Source organism: Anomalospiza imberbis, chromosome 3, assembly GCF_031753505.1.
Source record: "Anomalospiza imberbis isolate Cuckoo-Finch-1a 21T00152 chromosome 3, ASM3175350v1, whole genome shotgun sequence".
Taxonomy (NCBI): Eukaryota; Metazoa; Chordata; class Aves; order Passeriformes; family Viduidae; genus Anomalospiza; species Anomalospiza imberbis.
Window position 1 is genome coordinate 110,261,972 of NC_089683.1, and position 23,024 is coordinate 110,284,995.

Sequence of the window (23,024 nt, forward strand, 5' to 3'; positions counted from 1 at the left end):
CTTTGGGAATGGTATTACTGGCATTGAAATGATTTGCATGTAGATATAATATCAGCAGTGTGGAAGTTCCACCTGATGAAGTAATGATCACTATCATCAGCAGCTTGTTTCAACTTTGTCACATGTAAAATATATTAACATTAAAAGGAGTTTGCAGGACAAGAAAAGGGTAGTGAGTGTGACAATTTAGTAGCTTTCTGCCCTGAGAAAAACGAACTCAAATTGAAATGAAGTGGCTTCCTATCAACTGTTACTGAGGAAAACACCCAGTAGATTTTGTGTCAAAGGCCTGAGTCAGGACTGATGACTTTGACAGAGCTGCATGGAAAAAGTGGCAGCAATGGCTTGCTAAGTGTTTGCCTTTAATGATGGCCTGACTCTCAGATTTGACAAGGAAAGGACAAAGGATGTCATGAATTCTTCCTAAAATGGGAAAAAAATGAGTCTGACTCCAAATCTTAAGAATATACCAAGTATATTAGTCTGCTCTGTGGGATGAGGCCACTCTGCTAACTTCAACTACTTTGCAAAAGAGAGGGTAAGTAAAGCAGCCCTCACCTATACAGCATGCTGGCAAGTCCCACTCTATACAGTAGCAAACCAAGTGAAAGGAGAAGGCAGAGGAAAAAGCAAAATTAAACAAAGTTTTCTGTTTCTTGTTACCTCAGCCCTAAGAAAACTACATTGGGACACCTGAACACAGGCACTGAAACCTCAGCCAGTGGGAACACAGCCAGCAAATGGGAACAAAATGTTCAGCCTTTCTGAAACCGTGAGGTTGTTGGGTTACTGCAAGTATTATATTAAGAACATGCTTTAAGGAAAAGTGCCCAATCTAGGAGAATACTGAGAAATGGAGCACACTGCTTTCACTCCTCCAGGCCTCCATCTTAGATTACAGGACACAGTACAGAAATGAAAATGTATACTCAGCTGTCAGAGTACTACTCTGAATGTTAAGGAAGTAAGAAAGAGGAAATTAAAATGCCTGCCTGTTTTACTGCATCATATTTCACTTTGATACAAGCGAGAGATGTTTTCACACAGTAATTTTAGAATGTATTATGTAAGAGCTCTCATAAACCAAAAGAGTAAAATGTAAATGTTTGTGTCTGTGCCAATAATTACCCAAGGAAAATTGAACAAAATGACAAAAAAAAAAAAAAAGGAAGCATTTTGCTGTCTTAAAGCTGGGCAAAAAGAATAAAAGTACTTGTAATACAAATATAATGTCAATATTCAGATGGATCCCAAAAATGAGCATCATATGCATTCCAGAAAAAGCTTTACATGCAAGTAATTCATACATTTCATTGTGTGTGTTCATTGGCAAAATTATATCAGTTCTGAAAAGTGCTTTTTTTCAGACAACCCCTTTACGCAGCTGTCACATCTGAGAGAACAGCAAGTTCTGTAGCATCTCTTACCTGCAAATTTTTCTTTCTTACTCTGTCAACAAAGCTACACACACTCTCACACTCTTGGATCTTTCTCACACGTATAACTGGAGAGCAGTTCCTGATGGAGCCTCTGGCTGGTGGCCAATAATATGGTAGTTTGCATCTGTCATTGTTAGAAGTCCTGATGGTCTCTTATGTAATTAAAAGTGTTTTTAGAGACTGTCACCCCACAGGGTTTAATTAAGGTTCAGTCCCTAATAGCCAGCAAGTGTAAGATGTATATTTCTATTATAACCTGATCCCTAATTCAGTGGCTTACATGCAGGCAGATGTGCTGTAATGGGCACCTGCAGAAAAGAAGCACTGGTAATTTTCTGCTAGAAAGGTCTGGGTCACTGCAGATTTTTATTCCAATATAAAACTTACTAAGTAAAACTTGGCAAGTAACCCTACAAAATAAACAGTCCCAAATGGAAAGAAGAGAATGCTTTGAAGCAATAGCAGAAGAGCAGAAATGTCTGGACAACTTTCTTCAAAAAATTCAAAGAGAAGCAGATAAATAAACTTTAAAACAACATTAACCAGAAAACAGTATCGAACCAAGAGAAAGTAGTCATCATTAAATCCAGACAGCAACCCTTCAGACAAACACTGGAATATATTTTGCATGCACTGCCTGAAGACCTGGCTGCGATTTAGAAGCCCACTAGAGCAGTACAGAACAGAAGAGAAAGGCACCTGTCCAGGGTCTCACAATCAAAGGGTGCCTGTTTCATCAGCCACTCCTTACACCTGATGTGCCTTGACAAAGCCTTTTACTTCAGCCCTGTGAAGTCTTTGAGAAACCATACTTAGATCAAGTCAACAGTAATCAGGGGATTATTTCATATTCTGTTTACTGCCTTACAGTTATGAGCACAGAGGAACAGAGAAATAAACCCCTCAATTGTCAAGATAAACAACAGATCAAAGAAGAATTTAGATTCTACCTTCAAATATAAAAGAGAATGACTCTACAGAACTCATACAATAAACTAATGTGACAATCCAGTCAGTGACTTGCTTGAGAACTCAACTTCAAAACCCTTGTCCTTATAGCTTAGATGGCACAGATGGAAATCTGTCCACTCTATTTCCACAGCCTAACTCAGTGAGACCCATTGGAGGGAATGAAGGCAAAACATTCAGAGTTTATATCACAACTAGGAAGAAACATTGCAGCTCATTTGCTGCTTTTTGCCTCATTCTATTAGTTCTAAAGTTCTCCATTTTAAATCTCTGCATGCTTTTGTCTGTTTGCCTACAACAAAAACATTTAGGAGGCATTCCTGTGTTTCTACAAATGTTCTTTCCTCTATTACTTGCACCTCACCAGTCTTTCAAAGTCTTATTCCCTTAGCAGGAAGTCATACAGATACAGATACTGATGTGTATGTAAGTGCCATTAATGCCAGCCCTCAGAGGAGAACTGTTCCCTGAGCAAATAACATGAATCTCTCAACCAAAGCCTCTCCTGCCAAAGAGAATGTCAATATTCTGAAGTTTCTGAAAATATGGATAAATCTTCATTCTGAAAATGGAGGAATTTAGAAGTTTAACTAAATAATTACACATTAAGCAGGTACACTAAAGAGATACTTCAATTGCTGCACCTAAATAACTTGCACTTAGAATAAGAAGTTTCAGAATAAGAATAATTTTAGAGTAAGAAGTTTCAGAGTCCACTAAAACTGCCTGTATTTCTACTGAATATTTTAACAGTGTTTGTAGCATAGCTCCTAATGAAATGTTTGGGCACATCATCTTATTACCAAGACAATCTGGAATATTCTGAAAGAGCCATTTGCACAATGTGACATGAAACTGCATTTTCCCCAAAGCAAACAGAAGCCACCAATCATTGACAGAAGATGAGACCAAGAAAGAAAGGAGGTCTCTGAGGTGGAGAATTGATGGTTCACACCCTGAAACTTTCAGGATATCATCTAGCTGTAGCCTCCTAGAGGTCTGAATGGTTACAATCTCTAACCCATCTATTCCCCAAAAGCTTATTTTAGTGTTTGTCTTTTTGGAAAAGCTAACCTAATGCCAACAGTGCAAACAGACAGCACAGAAGCTTCTCAGATGTATTCATGGACCACAACTATTGAACAAAGATGGCCTTGTCAGAACAAGCTATAGGTCAAGATGATCACACTGAGACAAGTAATGGGAAATTCTGTAGCAGGAATTCATAATTACAGAAAAAAACAGACTTTGGTAGAGGTTCTTATTTTCAGAACTATGGCTGTCAAGCCACTGAGAAAATGGCACTTGTCAGAGATGTTGTTACTTCAGGCTCTCACAGCTCTCTACACTGTTTAGTGCATGGCTTAATTTATGTTTCCTCCTCTGAAAAAAGGGTACTTTGAATGCAGCAAAAAGGCTGTGAAATTTTCCTACTTTCTTACCACACAGTAGATTTCTTCAGGTCAGACAGTTTGCAGTAACCACTGTTGTTACCTTTTCTTATATCCATTTCAGCTGCTCAGTTCCATTACATATGAGGAGCAGCACAGGAAGCACCAAATGTCTACTGCTGTATGAAGCAATGGGAGCTATGAGCCCTCTGACAAACTGCTGCTGAACAATGAAACAGAATTCTCTGCTACAGCCACGTCACACTTAGAGCTCTGCAAGAACATCACTATAGTCACAAGTACCTACTGTTAAGGTTAGGTGTAGCCCAGGAATAATTCTTTCTGGAATGCCTTCAATCAGAAGTCACGAGCATAGCAGGTAACTGAAGATGCTGAGTGGATTAAACAAGACCTGCACTAAGGAGGGACACAGCTGAGTCTCTGAACATGTACTGAGCATCACTGTAATGACACTGAAAATCAAATATCTGCACATCCCATTAGCTTGTTGACAACCACACACATTGCAGCATGCATGGCATTCAAGCGCTCTTCTAACATCCTTACATCAAAACAACAGCAACAAAGAACTCATGAAATTCAAAAGCTCACTCCTAAACTCCTCTGAATTCATTCTGTATCAGATTTTAAAGACAGGGAAGCCAGCAAAGCAACGGTGTGTAACAGATAATTCAATAAAATCTGCCACAAAGGGCCAAGATAATTCATATAATCAAAAAGTCAGATATGTATGCTTGTAATGACCACACCCAAAACCTCTCTCCAGGCATCTGGGCTGCTTTTCCTGACACTCTGAAGACGTTAAGAAACAGCAAAAGGCAATGAACATGAACAGTATAAACGTAAATAGGATCATTCAGAAAATGGAGTCCTAACCAACATGTAGAACAACCTCTAAGAATAAGCTCCAGAATAAGCAAAGATGAAGAACCTTAGCCAGAGGTCAGATGAGTCTAACATTACATATAAAATCTGTCTACCTGCGCACTGCCTTTGAGAGCAAACTGCTGTGTAACAGTAAGGATCATCAGGACTCTGAAATGGTGGCCACCAACTGCTACAGCCTCATCACAGGGACTCCCAGTCACACATGAAAAGCAGATCCAAGAGCAGGACTTCAATCTGACACAACCAACACCTGCCTTTTATGTACAGGTGTCTTTGAATACACCATCCACGTATTTTAAACATAAAGAAAGAGACAAGGCATCCCATTATTTCCCTCATTCTTTCTTTGCCTCTCCTCACCCTTCTCTCCCTGTTTTTTACCTGGAACTGATCAGATGCACATGTGCTCATCTCTGGTGATACAGGAGGTGTTTGTCCTATTGAAGCTATTTTTTCTGCTGCAGATATTGGTTTCAAAGGTTCCTTGGTAGGTTCTAACATACCCTGAATAAACAAACAATAAACAAGTAAATAAACAATCTAATTTTAAAAAATTACTTGCACACACAGACACATTTACAGACATTTCAAGAACTGCAGGTGCCAAAAACTAGAACACACTACTGGGCAGTACTACCCTCAACTAAGGGCTTGGGGGTAACCATGTATCTCTGGGACACTTTCACTGTACTGAGGGGCAGGAGTAGATGGAGCAGGGGAAAGTCATCCTGGGTCCTTAGGCCTAAGAAACATTTTAGAGCTAGTAACAAAAACCCAAGTGTTGAGCTGGAGCTTGCTTTCAACTTTCAGCAATGTAATTTAAGCTGGAGAAAACAGTTACTTGATAAGGTGTTGTCTTCTCCTTCCAACTGTGTGTAGACTATTCCAGAAATATCAAATGACCCGCCACAAAAGTACAACTGCATTCATTCCATTTCAACAATTGAGCAATCCAAAAGAAACAAACCAAATTATCCTTTTTCAGAATGATACCCGGAACGATAATTACTGAGATGGCAATAAATGCATTAAGAAGCATTAAGAAAATAAACTCACATTTGTAATTTTAAGCAAACATTTCAAATATAGATAGTATTATGGAAAAAGGTCTGAAATCTGATCTTGAAAAAAACTGAGGGCAAGAAGAGCTACAGAAAGCCCAAAGTTTGCACTGAGGCATGCCAACCACCTGAGAACAATGAGAAACCCCCAAATAAAAGCAGGGGATTTGCAACGACAGCATTTTAAACCATTTTCAGGAAGACAGATGCCAAGATCAGCTGTCCCACAGATGTTTCCACATCATATTAGGGGAGCTTTGAATTTACCTACCAGCTAAATAATTTCTTTTGGACAGCAGAGAAACAAAGAAAGCAATGTGGCAACAGACAGCAACAAGTCACTTTACTCCTACTATTGCTGCTATCCAGCTTATTGTGTGCAAAAGTATATGAAAATTTAGGAGACAATTAATCAGCAACAACAATCAGTTACAAAAAATAACTGCATGTGTTGCAAACATAGTCCTGCTCACAAACAGGAAGAAAACAGCAATGTCTCAGAGTTGTTTTAACTATCTGTATCAGAATACCATGTTAACATCCACAGAAGTACACAAGCTGACCTTCATGCATCAGAAAACTGTAGAAGTCACTCTATAAAATTAACCTACATAATTAAATCAGCCTAGTATAAACCAAAGAAAACTACTTTTTTACTGATCCATTTGTGGATGATTATATGAAAACATAGGTGTGTTTGTCTGTGTGTATACATATACATGCACTGTTTTTTGAGAAAAAAAGAACATTTATTCTGCTCAGACCAGTAAAAATCACAAACCTCATCTTCTCAATTTTTACTGAATACTTCTTTCACTTAAAATCAAGCATCTGCTTGCACACATAATGAAAATTATTTATTTGGTAAATCTTTTCTAGCATTTCTACTGATGCCTAAGCTGTAACTGTACTCACAAAAATACATTTCAGCACACTTGGTGTTTAATGTCATTTAACATCTTTCATTATATGATGTTGTTGGAACTATAATAAAAAATATTACTAAAAAAAGCTTACCAGTCCTGCTGCATACATGGGTACTATAACAGGCTGCTTCTTGTTGCCTGTAAAGAGCTGATAAAACAACAAAGAATTTACTTAAGACTTTCAATGTCAGTCATGGAAATATTTTTCAATGCTACATAACTTGAGTAAGGTTAGTATCACAGAATAAATATTATGTTAATTATAACACAATGGTTAAAAACTAATGCAACTTTTTATGTTAATAGGGCTTGTAAAAGGTTGCCAGGTGGTCTGTCACGAACAACCATGTTCTGTGCAACTATGCAGTTAGGGGAAGGCACTCACACAAAACACTTCCACCTGATTCTACAAATAAAGCAGCTTCCTTATTTAGAAAGGCAGTTTTACTGGCAGACTCACAATATTTCTTGTGTCAATTCCCAGGGAGCACAAAAGCTTTTTGTTGCTGTGGGAGCCACCCCACTGGTATCTCAGTCCGTAGGCATCGTGGATGTCCTGCAGCTCTGTCCACACGTCCATCAGTTCCCTGCACAACCCATCACAAATCAAGTTATCATTCAGAAAAACAGCATAGCAGCCTCGAATATTTATTCTGTTTTTTAATGCAAGTGACTTATTATACATTCCAATTACATTTATGCCCAAGCACAATACCCAGGGGAACTAAAACTGCACAGTGTTCTCAGAACAATTATAGTTCAGACTTCTTACTGGAAAATGATGTCCACAGCAGACAGGACAAGCCTACTTAGACTTCATCATCACATGAATAAATACAGTAATTTATAGCAAGTGTAAGTAACAAGACCTATTTGGTTAATTCAGAAACATAACTGAAAAGAAGATGATAGGCTGCTGAGTTGCTAAGTGAAGTACTCTTGGTGTATGCAGTCACTGAAAACAAGCATTCTGATAGCTGATTTTCACTTGATGGCTTCTCAAAATACTTGAAGCAAACACCTCATTTTAAATTACTGCCATATGTTCATTTGATATTTGTTGCACGGTGGTTTCTTACCCAGTACTTCCTAAGGTCTCCTCAGGTGTTGTCTGCTTTTCACCTGCTTCCAGCAAATGATTCAAGGAACTTATTTCTTCTTCAATTTCAGCAACAGGAATGGAAGGAAAACAGACTTCAAATATTTGTTCCAGACGACTTAGCAATGTTGTCTATACCAAAGAGAAAATATTTATGTCAAGTTTGGTAACTGCTATAAAGGTACGTCCAATATTATAGCAAGATGGAAAACAACTTATAGCTAACACAAGATTTCACTTACCACAAAATATTAACTGTCAGAGGACCACAAAACCCTTTAAACACCAAATACAGCCTACTAAGCTATTAAGAAACAGTAAGCACATTGCCCTCGGCAAAGTGAGCTCTTACAGAAGTATCCAAAGTCACTCTGTTAGAAATTAGCAGAAAATGTATGCAACAAGATTTATGCTATATAAGGATAATGTCTAAGCAATATAAACAGCATCTCTTGGAACTAATGGTTTCCAGACATTTTCATTCCAAAGCATGCACTGGGCCTTGGCAGATGGAACTAAAACAGAGAACAAAACAAAACAAAAAGTCAAACAGCCTCCTGCCCTCACAAAAAGAATAAAAATCCCCCCTTTTTTTCTGACAAGCATAGTATGCATTCTTCTTTTCAAGTTCTTCCCTTATGTTTCTCTTTTCTCTTTTGTATTTCCATAGACAGGATTTCAACTTCTTGTACCTCTGTTAACTGGTCTTGGACATCAGATGTATTAATGATACAAATTTTTTTTTCAACCCATTAAAAACAGTTAAGCATCAAGCTTTTATTATTTATTAAAATACCAATTTCAATGGTATTTTTTGCAAAGTATGCTTGTAAAAATTTAATTAAAGCCTTTTTTTAATATACTCCTTTTTGCCAGAAACACCTAAATCTCTTTTCTTGCTAAGGAAAGGAGGCACAAGCCTGGCTTTTAGTAGAACGTTTCCATCTTTCTAGTTTAGTGTTCCTCAACAACCACTTTCCCAGTGCTCTGCTGCAACACACACAGGGCAGCATCCAGCAGCTCCAGCACCTGCTTTCCTACTGGGGAAATAGAAAAGAAACAGAGTAGGTGGAAATCCCAGGAGCATCCCACAGCGTGTGCTGCTTTAGCTGTGCCAGCAGAGCCCTCCTGTGGAGATGCAGCATATTCCAGCAACAATGTTGAATTTAGACACATAAACCTAAAACCAGAGGTTTTTTGTTACAACTGAGATGATTTAAAGTTCAGAAAAGCAAGGCTGTAGGAGGAAGTTACCTATTTTAGTTAGGCCAATCAGTATGACTGGGACAAACCCTCATGCAGCAAAGTATCTGCTTCACAATTCCAAGAATTATCTGCAACACTTGTTATTTGAACTTTTAGCTGCAAATTTGCCTTGTGTCTCATCTCAACTAAGCACCTCATTGACCATGTACATCAGCAAACATAACAGAGGTAAACATGTGACCAGAATATCTGGATTCTGTATTGGAGTTGGGATGATGAGTCAGGAACCGAGTCTGTCCAGACTATTCTTTCTGTTCAGCCACTAACTGCAAAAAACAGGAAAATGAACTAGCTTAGAGCATCAGCTCTTCAGTTTTACTACCTGTGGAAGATATGCCTGAGAGAGACAGCCAGCAGGTACAGTCACTTGCAAACCATAATGTAAAAATGTGCAAAGATCTGAATTCAGAGCATACCTGACTCACCTTTTTTTTTTTTTTCTTTTTTAACTTTTCCTCTTCATTACCTGTCTGGTAAATTCTGACCATCATGAGCCATGTTCTACAATAAATAATTTTCCTTTTAATAATCTCTCAATGCTCAGTCATTCTGGCCACACTAAGTTGCAATACAGTTGCAATACTTGTAGGCTGTTTGCTGACCAGAACTAAGACACTAAACAGTATTCCAGATTCCAGCCTAATGCTTCAACACATTAAAGCATACTCTGCTTCAGTTTTAAACCTTAACTTTGCCTACAATATATCACTTCCCCTTATCTTACACTAACAGGTGATGCTTACTTCATTTCTGTAATACAGCAAGAGTACAAATCCCCAGGGAAAAGCAAGAGGCAGATGAATGGCACTGGTTCATGGAAACAGCAAGGCATCACATTTCTTGAAAAGGATCAACATTTGAGAACATGCTAGTGACTAAAAATATGCTTGTTTAGGTAATGAAAGAATTAACAGAACATCTCTAAGAACCAAGCAGAATCTCAGTCAGTGTCACATTTCAAATCTGAGTTTAAGAATTGTGCCAAAATTTCAGGAACAGTTTAACTATAGCATTCTTTACACTTCCTGTCATCTTTTCTAAATTCCCAGTGATGCTTAGCCCTTATTTCTATATGGCAAAGAATGGTTTCCATAGCAAACCAGAATAATTAATTCTGTATGTGCAAATGGACAAAGGGATGAGTGCACAAACACACATCTCTACACAGTGGTAATGGAAGCAGCTGAACTTGTTTTTCTAACTGGTAATGAAATCCTGGGGTCACAGCTTCCAGGTATTAAGAGCAACATCAAGATTTTAAATCTGGTGTAAATGTCCACCTCCTACAAACTTTAATCTATGGTTGCATAAATCAGACTGCAAAAAAATACTGTATATGACCAGAAGTAATGCCATGTCTGTCTTTCTGGAGAAAAAAAAGGCAGAAAACAAGAATTTTTATCCACTTTTCATGTCAATAAAAGTATTTGATACATTATTGTTCTCCACAGCCACTCGAGAAGAATAATTCTTGAAGGCACTTACAGAAGATGTGAAAAGGCTACAGCTGCCATTAAACATTAGCTGAGATTCTCCAAACAGTTGATAAATAAATAAATTTATGAATAAATTTAAAGCCCTATAGTTTCTGTAAATGCATAGAAGATTTTGATAGGCACTTAAGACACGTGGTAATCACCACCAGAACCAAAGTATCAAAGATACTTTTCTGAAATAAGCATAACCACACGACTAGAATTTATCTCTGTGGCAATTAAAAAGGGGCAAGATCCCTCCCTCAGAGCTGAAAGCCCAAAGTACTTGGTTTACACAATTTGTTTTTTCTTCTTCTCCACAAGGTCACAGAACCCATGAACTCCTTCAACACAGCAATTCTTCACTGACCACCCAGCACACCAAATCCTCCCCAGCTGCCCCCACATGAACCCAACAGTGCCAGGTCACTGCCCTTCCTCAGAGCTATGAAAAGAGGAGATAATAAAATCTGCCATAAAAACAACACATTTGAGCCCCACTACACAAAGAGTGGACACAAATGTTTTCACCATGTAACTGCTGGAATGCTTCTGTGGGTGAAGTTTTGGGGAACTCTGTGTGCAAGAGTGCAAAAAAAACTAGTCTTGCTTCTCTGCACCGTTCTGATCACATATAAGCTGTGGAGCAGACACAAGAACTCATCCAGCTCAACTCCCCCTCAAAGAGTGGAGTGGCATTTTGTCCCTCCACCTTCTACCCTTTCCCCTGGAGCCCCATTTTTTTAACACAACCCCCTATTTTCCCTTAGGAAATCTCTTACATCCCACAGCATCTCTGCTCTGGCAGCCTCCAGAGGTGCTTTAAGAAGGGGAGAGTCAAGGGGAGAGCATGCCTTCAGCCCTCACCCTGCTGCCAAGAAAAGAGGCCATGGAGGAAGCAACACAAACTCTGGGCTGATTGCATCTACCAAACACAAAACTGGAAAACCTAAGATTAAATAAAAGCAGTTTAATAGTTAAATTGTTGAGCATGTTTAGATATTCAAGCTTATGTGAAAAGTAATAAAAGAAAAAACATTAAAGGAGATGGAAATGAGCCTATGAAAGGTCCAAGATGCTAAACATATAAAGTGGGAAAGGAATAAAGTCCATATGGACATGACTGGCTTCTAGTTGTAACTCAGAAGCTGAATGAAAGCTCTCAAAAAATGACAGAACAAAGCTCAGGGGCCAAGAAAAGAAAATGATTAACCACTGAGATTTTATTTAACTTAAATCATGAACTCGCTGTTCTGCATAGTGCCTAGCACAACGTTTTAAGACTATGTTAATAAAATATAGTAGAGGTTAAATGAGAAGCTCTCTTTGCTGGGTTTTTTAACGACCAAACCACATTTTCCAGCAACACATTTGCCTGTGAAGAGCTAAGTCACCATTTACTCTTCTACCTTCACCATGTGTGTGCATGGGATGGGTGTATTTGGGGTTTTTGTTTGGTTAGTTTTATTGATGTTCTTAGAGTATTTCTGGGGGGTGGGTTTGGGGATTTTTAAGAGCTAAACTTCATGACCATGTAGCTAACACAAGGGAGCTGAAGAACCAATTTCACTGGATTTAACTCACCATGGAGAGCACACCAATCAACTTCCTCAAAATTTTCTGGACTCAAGCATTAAACAAAGCTAAATGGTTAACTAAAACCACACAAGCAAACAAGCAAACCCCGAAGTTATCAATTACATGAGGACAGTTTTTTCTTTGAAACAGCTTATGGACTGTTTAAACTATGAATCCATTTCCTTTTCACATAGCAACAATTTGTTTCTTTGAAGCACAGGCAGCAACTCTTCAGCTCTTCAGAAGCAATGGGAGAACAGCTGCAGGCAGAAAAACTCCTGAGTAAAGAAGACAAGCAAAGCTTATAAAGAATACTAGTTTAACTTCTCGTGCTTCAAATGTGATGGCTCGTCTCCATCCCCACTTCAAAAGCAGGTTAATATAAGGTCGTGCCATATATTTCTTAGATGTAAAAAACTGGAGATATGTGTTTTTATTTACACGGGAAGTTTATAATGAAAACACTCGTCCAAAACTGAGATCTGCAAGCCAGGAAGAGGATGCCACAAGAGCTAAAAAATCCCTTCATCAACATAAAATGAGGAATCAGATTTTTTTTTTACAGTATTTTAAAGAATTAAAGAAGACGATGTTAGTCCTAAATATCCGAAGCCCATTTTTAAAGAGTAACTGTAAAAGTTTTGAGCTCAGCTGCAAAGCAAATCTGAAAATGTAGTGGCTTAAGGAAAAAAGAAAAAAAAGGTTAAGACTTCTCTGCTGCTTTTACTGCTTGACTCTCGGAACTCGCCCCTGGTTGGGGTGAGCCCGGGATGGTGGCAAAGTCTCTCCCCCAACCTGTGTCTCCAAAGAAAGACTCAGTAGTCTTCAGTTGTCCGGTGTCAAGGTAGTTTATTGTGTGTTATCTAAAAGATTTTCTCCCTGAGCTGCTGCGGTCCGTTCAGCAGTCAGGCAAAGGCACACACTGACTCCCAGGGGGCTGGTGCCCTCTTTTATATCATACATTGCATGTTAAATGTTTATGGCTTTTCCCCAATGCCCATCACCTATACTGAATAGTGACTTTCTACTCTAAACCAATCTGTGAGTGCCAACATCACCAAGAACATGGAAGTTAGGAAGAAGAAGGAAAGAGGACAGGGCACACCCAAGTCCCTCCATCTTAGAACTTCTGACCCCCATGTACAAAACTCAGACCCCTCTGTACAAGGCCTAAAACCCCCCTGTACAGCACTCAAAAACTCTTCCTCTCACTTTGTGACTACTTCTACTATAATATCTAAACTTTTGTGATTTCTTATTCTTCCTGCAAAGTTGGTAAATTGTTCCATGGATCAGGTTCAAAGCCACAGGGGTCTGTGGCTGCATTCCAGTGTCTCAAATGCTTATGACCTGGGCCCGGAACATCCAAGAGTGTCCAAAGGACATTCTGGGTTCCGACACTTGACCTGAGAGGGAAATTCAGGCTAGAAATGTGAAGCTTTCTCTCATTCCTGCTGGAAGTTTCACCATTTATTTTCCCTCAGCTGAAGAATGCATCAAATATTGCATCTTCCATGCAGGCAAAGTACAGTTTAACAGTTATTTATTGTGACTACATAAAACTCGCTGACCATTTCAGTTTGTCACATTGTTATTACCTACTGGGGTTGTACTAACTTTTCAGTCAGACTCTGAGAGGAAGTATAGCAGATGACACTTACGTGTACAAAATGGAAAATCATTTTGTCCATAAATAGTAATGCTTAAACAACCCCCTCTCAAACTATTTTCTTTTGTAAGATTCCCCTCAGCCATTCTGTTCTGAAGAACAGCAATTATTGGCTACTTTTAATAGTCTGATTTTTACTGTTGTTAGCTACAAATACTTCAGAACTGTGCTATGGACTTAAAACCCCCAAACCTTTCCAGAAAGTTATATTTACATCAGCAGCCAATACTATTTTAATTTACCTTACTCAACTGAGGGGCTGAAGTCTTTATGGCCACAATTACTTTTTTCCAAAAGGATGCTCATTGCCCAAGACAGTGTACACTCCAAATGACAGTGATCCAGGGTTTTCTTTGTCTTGGTGCCTATTCATGGCTCAGTAACTGTGCCTCGCCCACACTGATTAATCTGAAGAGGCAGAGCCTGCAAGCACAGGCTCTCTAATAAGTGGAGAACCTTAAAGCCCACTTGAAGGACTGTTCACCTTTTCCTTCAGCCCTTTTCAGGATTTGCTAACTCTCGGGTAAATAGGTAAGATTTGGCCTTCCAACCAAGCCCTTCATTAGCTCCTATTGCTCTGGAGATGCTCATGCTCCTTGCACACAAGCAGGCACTGCCATATTCCCCACCCACACCACTACCATGGATTATTACTGCTCTTGTGCCTCACTGCTGAATCCTATATATATATATATATATATATGTATCTATTCTTAATGCAGCAGAGTAACCCCCTCAGCTGACTAATGTTCAGCATTATCTCATGGAAAAAGCTGCACTACAAGCCTTATATTCATCACAAACATAACTTGGTAGCATGCAATGAGATTTCACAGAAGGGGCTAATGCATGTGCAGGTTTGCTCAAGACTTGTTGGATCAACCAGTTCACCCACAACTATATCCTAAATCTGTTAATGAACACAAAGGCACATCTCTAATGCAAAGAGCAGCCACACTGAAAGCAAACATTAGATCTTTTCAGCTGCAGACAGAAACTAAATGGATTAAGGTAAATGTAGCATTAATACGGGGTCAGATGGTAGCCTGTGTGCACACCATGCCCTTCCTCCTCTCCCCTCTACACAGAAGTACTGAACAGAAGAGGTCGGCATGTTACAAATCCTGCACTGCAATTTGTGTGCCGGATTCAGAGAGCCTGAGACCAAAGGCAAGGAAGAAAAGACCATAATATTTTTGCCACTACATGTCACCATATAAGGTCATTTTTGTGAACGCCCCTCCTCTTAGTTTCATCCTTTATATTGTATATTTTCTAATAAAAACTTGATTAAATAGTTGAATTGAAGCAAACCCTATTTTTAATTAAAGATTATACCAAATCCACAGTCTTTAAACAGTTTGCCCATTGTACATACATCATGCAATCAAGACTGCATTCAGAAAGCACAATATTTTACTGCCATCTCCACATTCAGAATCTACAAACTAAGAAACAAAGAAAAATACACAGAGACCTTTTCAATGGAAACTTGAGCTACTGATAAATAACTTTGCTTTCATGCTGCATTCTGATGGATGAAAATTGCTGTATACATTATTTCCACATTTAAACAGCAGTGCTGCCGGCTAAGTATCCTTTCCAATTTTCTGCTTTTGCAAAGAATTCCATTAGGGTCATTCTGTTTATAAACCATTCAGGATTCTTTCATTACCACATTGCAGTGACTCTCTCAGCCTCACCATCACTGATCAAGTGTATTCAGTGTCTTGTAAACGATCCCAGCTCACCTTTAGCGTAAGCTGAGATCTCAATTTTCCCATCTATCTCAAATGTCTAACACATGCAGTATTTGTACACAGCCTGCTCCCTTTGGGTTGCTACAGCAAGTGCTTTTTAGATCTGCCAACAACACAAGGATGCAAGTGATCCCCTCCTCCCTATCCTTCTTTAGGCTGGGTAATAAAAAACTTTGTTCTCTTCCCTCTCACCAGATTTATTTGCCTGCCAGTATTTCTGCTTTTGCATCAAAGAGCTGCAGAACTAAGTTTAATACACGGCAAACAGAAGATTGGCAACAACTTTAAAATGCCGTATTTTGTGATTTGACCTCAGTGACAACCTCTTAAATGACAGCAAGGAAGCTGATCAAAATCTGAGTTTAATTTTACTAAGATTTTGCACTCAGAGTACCAGGACTGTCTTCTGGCTCGTGCTGACTCATTAATCTCTCTTTCTAACAGCAATTTAGCAAACTGTGGCTCAATGGATCATAAACAGAATTACTATTTAATCTTAAACCAGGTATTTTTTAATATAAAAAAAGTTTTAATAGATCCTTCCAAAACTTACAAAATACCTACTGTTTTAAAGAGTTAACTGGAAAAAAAAATGTAGCAATTGACATTGCAAGTCTAAGGAAACTATTGCAACAGAGAAAACATGTCCAGCTCAACTTCCTCTCCAGTTTATTTGTGTAAAACATTCTCTCAGTTGTACTTCCTCCCTGGCAGAGGAGGGAGAACATCACTTTAGATCCAAACAGTCACAAGTGACTGTAGCATAAAGAGAAAGAAGGAAAGAACTTGACGTCTTAAATTTTGCTTTAAAATCTAATCAAACTACCATATAACTTCATGGCAGAATTTAAGTAAGGAACTTCCAATTTAACTTGATTTTTATCTTTTGTAAAGGCAGGCTTGGGGAGGGAAAACTTAATTACAGAGCCTCTGAGGGTTCTGTTTTTATAAACATCTACATTCAGAAGTGTTTTCTACTGAAAACCTATCATAAAATTACAGAAAACTTTAAGTGAAAATAAATATTTGAAACCTTCCCGCTATCCCTTAATATTAGTTAACTACTAGAAAAAATGATGATTTACTAGAATCATCTCCCCACCCCATTTCTTTCTCAGATTCTGGACAGTCTTTCAAGTGGCAAGAGAAACAACTGAGATTAATTGCAATAATCTTAGTACTCTCCAATTTTATGGGTGAATAGGTAACAATAGATTTGTGCTTTCAACTTAAGAAATGGACCAACACCTTCAGGTGATAAGCAAGGTCTTGCACAGACACAAAAATCTGCCTGCAGGTTTACTCAGGAGCCTTTTTTTTGGCTTGTGAAATCTCTTTGAGGTTTGGAGTGTTAGTCACTGCACGGAACAGCAAGCAGGAAGAGTAAGGACCTGAGGCTCACAGCTTTTAACGTGACAAGAAATCAGTGCTAAGTCCCAAAAGCTCCATTCCATTTGCTGATGCTGGCAGAGCTCCAGCTGGCACAACCTTCTGAAAAGCCATTTCACCTGTCACTGGTAGGAAATGGGAAGAGGCAGGGCTGTCACCAAGCAAGGTCCTGAAAGAAAGGACTTACCTCATTTCCTTTTATTGCCAGAGAAGATACAAACCTTTCAGACACATATTACCACTAACACCCTTTACTGCTGGTGCTGCTGCACACTTCAAAAAGACAGAACATACTCTAAACTACTCACACGGAATGACGTGAATAAAAAAGAAGCTTTGAAGAAAATTCTAAACTGAAATTGTTGTTCTGAATTTTGTAATAGTATTATTAAATGGTTAACAAAAAAGTCTCTGTATGAATAGCCACGGATCTCAAAATGACTGTTAAAAAGGCTTAGGAAGTAATAAATTAGGAATTAATGAATTTTTAGCAATGAAAGCATAAAACATAGGAGAGGTGGTAAGAAATAAACCTATTTACTTCCCCCTCCTGGAAACTTCTAATTAGAAATAGCAGCAGCTTTAACAAATCACCAGTCCTCTGTTTGTGATGTTGCTATAATGTGCAGCTTCCCACAATTAATACCTAACAGAGACTTATTTTTAAAGAACTTCTAAAGAGCTAACTTCCCAGGAGTTTGAATACTTGAGACAGAATTCCACAGCTTGTGTTTTATCATGCTGTCTGCTCTAAGTGAATTAGTGAAGCTATTTACAAATCAAATAATCATTTTTAATCAGGTTTTGAAAACATTGATAGAGAATGGTGATGGAAAATTTTTGGAACCAGTAATCCCAGCTTCTGGTCGCACTACTGTTCTACAAAAAGGCAACAGAGTGCCTCCCCAAAAGGCAGTAAACAATGAAGCAAAAGGAAAAACTATCACAGGCTCTTTACATAAAGGATCACATGTAATCATCAAAACACATTCCTACAAGTTCCAGCACACCCTGCTCGTTCGTCTGTGGGAAGCAACAGTGCTGCAAAGATCTGCAATATTCAAACACAGCATAATGTTTCTTATCAGCCCGTCTCACAGAGCACATTAAATCTCTCCTAAAAGGCAAACAAGGAATATTCAAATATTTGCTGTACGCAGAAGCAGGAACCAGGAAGAACTGTATGCATAAGAGCAGAACAAGACTGAGGAAAACAAAGCAGACCCTTACCTGAACTGAAGGTGATAGCTCTTGGGATTGCTTACTGATAGTCCCTTGGGAAGATGCTAAAGCAGCACTGTCAGTCTTGCGTAACACTGGGCCACCACTCCTGGCAGACGCGTCTGTCCTATGTGACTGCCACGTCTCTTTTCTGTGATGAGATTCACCAGCCTGCTCATCCCCAAAGGCAGCCCAAGAACAGCTGTCTTTTTGTTCATCTTCAAAAGCATTCCAGTCTGTAGCCTGGTCACAACCTGCTGAACTGAAGTCTGCAAAGTCATCTGAGTCCTGGAAAGCAACACTCTCATCTTGAGGTTTTGGCACTGAATCGAAGTCTCCAAATTCAGTATCATCACCATTTTCTACCTCAGTAGTATGCTGGAAGTCTACCCCAGAAGTTTTACTGGTAGTATCACATTCAAAAGTGTCAGCAGCCTGATTTAGTTCAGCTTGGTCCAAACTTGCTGGCTGCTGACAAACAGTACTCGTGTCCCTGAATTCACCAAATTCCTCGTTAGGTTCACTAATATGTGCGGGCTGTTCAGAAGTTCGTTCTGAATCGAGAGCGTTTATTGAATCTTGAGCATTCCTGAAGGTGGGAGATGCACTGCTGACTGAACCAAAGTCACCAAACACATCATCATGTTTGTCACTGCAGGCTAAAACTTCAGTGCTACTGCCACCATTTTTGAGATCTTCACCACCACCCAGTTTGTCTCCTGCAGGATCACAGCTTAGGCTTTGGATCTTATCAGCCTTGATGTCTGCTGCTTTTGAAGAATCCTCAGGCCTAGTAAAATCTTTGCCATTCTCTGTGTGATGTTGTCTTCTCCTCCCACTGTGCTCTCCATTCTCTGTAGTGCATACTGAATTTCCAGTTGCTTGAGACGTACTAGAAATTGCAAATTCCAGTGCTGAGGGACCCTGTTCACAACTAATTTCTGAAATGCAAACCTCTTCTTCACTATGAGTTACTCTGTTTATTCTGTTGTTCTCCTGAATGCTCACTGAGTCTCTTTCATTAAGAACGCTGCATATTGTAGGCCCTGTTCCCTCTAAATGGATTGGGGTTTTGTTTGAGAAGGTAGCAAAATCTGCAACATCTTCACCTGAGCTAGGCATTGAGTTCAAATTTTGCTCAGTACTATGGGTGTTAACAGTTTTCAGTCCCTTTGAGTCACCAATACTGTCTAGATCTTCTGTTCCCTGAGGATTTACAGGGTCTGATGCTGCAAATCCATTTGTTAGAATCTCTAGACATGGAAGTTTCTCACCATTACAAGCATCTATTTGCTCATCCTGCCTCTCAACTGTTACACCAGTTCTAACCACACGAGAAGAAAAACCCTCTGATTTTCCAGTGTTGTCTCTTTGTTCCTCCCTTCTGTTTACATCTTCTAAAGCTGTACCTGAAGTTCTAAACTTAGATTTTTCTTTGATAGTACTAGTAGCTGACATATCAGAAAGCTCCTTAGCATGAGTAGGAAGCTCTGCAATGCAGTCTTTATCTTTACCATTTTTAACAGATGTGAAAGTTGCAATGCTAGCTACATTGTCAGAATAATCATGGAGTGGGATGAAATGATTTGTGGGTATAAACTCTTCCTTTGGATGACTGTAGTCCGCTGTATCAAAATCAGCAAAAGCTACACCAGCAGTGCTCACACCAGAAAATCCTCCAAACTCATCTTCATCATCATCATCAGCTCCATTGTCAAGTGGTGGAGGGGATGAGGAGTACATTCGAATAATGTCTGGTTCCATTGTTTGGTTCTGCTTCAACATTAATGTATTTCTGCGTGAGGGAAAAACAGAGCTATGTCAGAACTTGGCTAGCTTTTGTGTTCTTACGCATTTAATTTTTACAGTTTCATGTCTCATTTTTAAAGTCTGCATATAGGTCAATATCTGTATTAGATATCAGAAAGAAACATTCCCCAAACCCATGTGTTTTACAAGTCACAAAGAATCTACTGGGACAGTTCAAGTCTCTTCTAAAGCACTACATGATCAAATTGTCAGCAGACAGTGCTGAAATTATCATCTTGAGCTGTTGTGCAACACGCTGGCACAACTAAATTCAGTTTTAACTCATCAGTTCTCTACCTCCCATCACCAGCAGTTCACAAAGTGCTAGTGACCTGGTCCATGCTTTGCCACACTCCTTTGTGTGCTCAGGTGTGAGACAGGAGTTAAGCCACTCCATGGGCTATGCCACATGGAGCGCCATACACATAAGGGACCTTCATCACTGTCAAAGACTTCAAAGAGTGTTTCCATAAGCTCTGAAATTGTGAAGGAGTGGAGGAAGGAACTGCTCTTAGAACCACGAGCTATGACCTGCTGCCCTACTGTTTAAGTCTCTTTCTACCAGTCCATGGGGTTCAGTTTGGTTGCCCTGTTCTCTGGATTTCCTAGCCACAAGCCAACACACTGCCTCCACAGCTGCTGCCACCAGCTTGCTTCCATCTTAAGAACCAGCTGAGAAATGCCATCATGATGCCACCAGTAAAGCCTAGAACCAAACACACTTCATCAAAACTTATTCTCAAAAAGAGAGCTGAGCACAATTATTCATAAAATATTTAACCACAAATCACTAAACCACAGGGGGAAAAGAAAAAAGAAGAAAGTATTCCTATGGCCTAGATAGAAACAGATTAAAGACTTTCTGTCTTAACATTGCAAACCATTACAGGAACAAGCCAGGTATGGAGGGAAAATTTTCTTTCCTAAAGAATGATCTTGACTTTTTCAATGCTGTGTGCAATTAATGAAACAATAACTACTAGTACAGTTGTACTAGTAATTGTACGCATCACTGAACTAGTTCATACCTTAAAACCCTTCAAAGAAGAGCTCACACCAAGCTCTCTCCATTTCAAGCAACACTTCACATGAATGAACTGTAATAACACTAAGCCTCACCTACAGAAAAAGAGTGGAAACAACCTATAGATATTTGTAAATATTTGAACTTCTAACCACCAGAATAAGCGCAGACTTTACAACACTAGTTAGGCAACACAGATAAAATGCGGTCCTTATATCCCAGTGCCTTTAGTAAACAACTTTGTAAAAACACCTTAAGAGCAGCACACAAAGGGTAAAAAAGCCACAAATGAAGCTCTGCAGTTCTTCTCAAGCACAACACACCAAGCACTTGATATCTGCCAGGCAACCTTGAGGTGACTAACATAATTAAAATTTCTTTTTGAAAGGGTAGTTTGCAGTTACAAAAGTACATCATGCTTATCAGATGAAACCGTGAAGTAATTTGTAACATAACATGCAAACTGAAGAGAACTGCAAAGGAATTTTGTTTAGAATAAAGCCTAAGTTGTCAACAAGCTCCCACATAGGCTTACTCAGCACCAGCTGCTTAACAAGGTATTTGAGAGCAGAGCTTCACTTGCTCTAAACTTCTGAACTTTCTCATTAAAAGAAAAATTTATCTGTGTGGTTCATCAAAAAACCATGTGTTTTAAGTCTTTTCAGATTTATATGCTTGCATAGGGGGGTTTTCATCTCAGTCATCTGAAATATCACATTCAGGTCTGTACTACAGACCTGCTGTAGTAACTACACCAACTTACATTAGTGGATCTCATTTTGGGAAGACATGCCAAGAAAAATTCATATACTACCCATCATAACAACTCTACCCATTTTTTGGTTGACCATTTACTGTTATGACTATTTTAACCTCAGCCAAAAATAAATCACAATAGCGTTGAGAACATCCTTGGAGGCAAGGATGATCTAAAATAATCCAAATACGCAGTTTCACAAAACAAACTGAATAATGTGAGAGGAGCAAGCATCACAATCACAGGGAGTTTACCCACAAGGCTCCTTTTCTTTCCAGTTAACATAAAAAACGGGGAGACAAGGAACAAGAACAATAGGGATAAGCACAGGACAAAGATAACTGCATGGGAGCTGAAACAAACAGCCAAAACCCAACTGGACATGTAGGAAGATGCCTGACCATTTAAAAATTTTCTCTCCTGCGACTTCTAACATAGAGCAGAAGAAACTTCCTTCAATTTTTCATTTCAAAGCACTTTTAGAACATCACAGGGATCATTTACAAAGCAGCAGTCAGGCAGCACAATGCTCCAGCTACACTTCAGTAACAGTTGCCAAAACAGGATTTGCAAGGAACATTAACTGTACATTTAAAAATTTGATCACAAGTTTGATAGTCTACTATGTGTTTAATCAGTTTAACCCACAAGAACCCACTGCATAACCAACTGTATGGGCTTCTGTATAATTATTTTTTAAATGTCAGGTATTTCCAGTTATGCTACTGCTGCATTTTAAAAGCCAAACACTGAGAACTCCACAATGTATGAATCTGCATTATAAATGAGTGTAAGGTTACAACTGACACAATTTAATTGTTGTTGACAGATCTCAAACTGTAGGAAAAGAACAAAAGTCATAATAGTATTCCCCCTCCTCTTGACTAATCAGTGATAAATTTTTAAACTGGGCATAATTCCAATTCTCCTCACAATATAAAGCAGCATAGGTATTTTATAGTCTTAATCTAGTTTTCTTCAGAAAGAAATTCAACATGGTCCTCTTTCATGACTTCCAAAAGTGTTCTATCTGCCAGCTAGAAACCAAATTAGTTATTGTCCATTGAAACCTGTGGTGAAAACCCACAAGTCTGACAGAACAACTACATTGTTCCTTATTTCATTTAGTTAATCCCTGCTTTGTCTGGCATTTCACATACAGCTGGAACCGTGGCTTCATCTTCTGTAGTCCTTTTACCCAACTCAGACATATCTTTGGTCAAGACATTCTGCTACATTATTTTGTAAAGCTGGTATTTCAAGTGATGTTTACAATGTGATT

General features: G+C 38.9%; 1 protein-coding gene across 3 annotated transcripts in view; it reads right to left on the reverse strand.

The window, feature by feature from the left end:
- Positions 1-23,024, reverse strand: part of AFTPH (aftiphilin) — a 43,092-nt gene that overhangs the window by 14,024 nt on the left and 6,044 nt on the right. For all 3 annotated transcript variants that reach the window (XR_010997877.1, XM_068186383.1, XM_068186382.1), the window contains exons 2-6: positions 18,162-19,947; positions 7,775-7,926; positions 7,156-7,282; positions 6,787-6,843; positions 5,090-5,212 (exon numbers count right to left, since the gene is read on the reverse strand). Coding sequence is in view for 2 of the 3 variants with exons in the window: in XM_068186383.1 (XP_068042484.1) it covers positions 5,090-5,212; positions 6,787-6,843; positions 7,156-7,282; positions 7,775-7,926; positions 18,162-19,937 (2,235 nt within the window). In the remaining variant the exon portion in view is untranslated. The remainder of the gene's footprint in view (positions 1-5,089; positions 5,213-6,786; positions 6,844-7,155; positions 7,283-7,774; positions 7,927-18,161; positions 19,948-23,024) is intronic.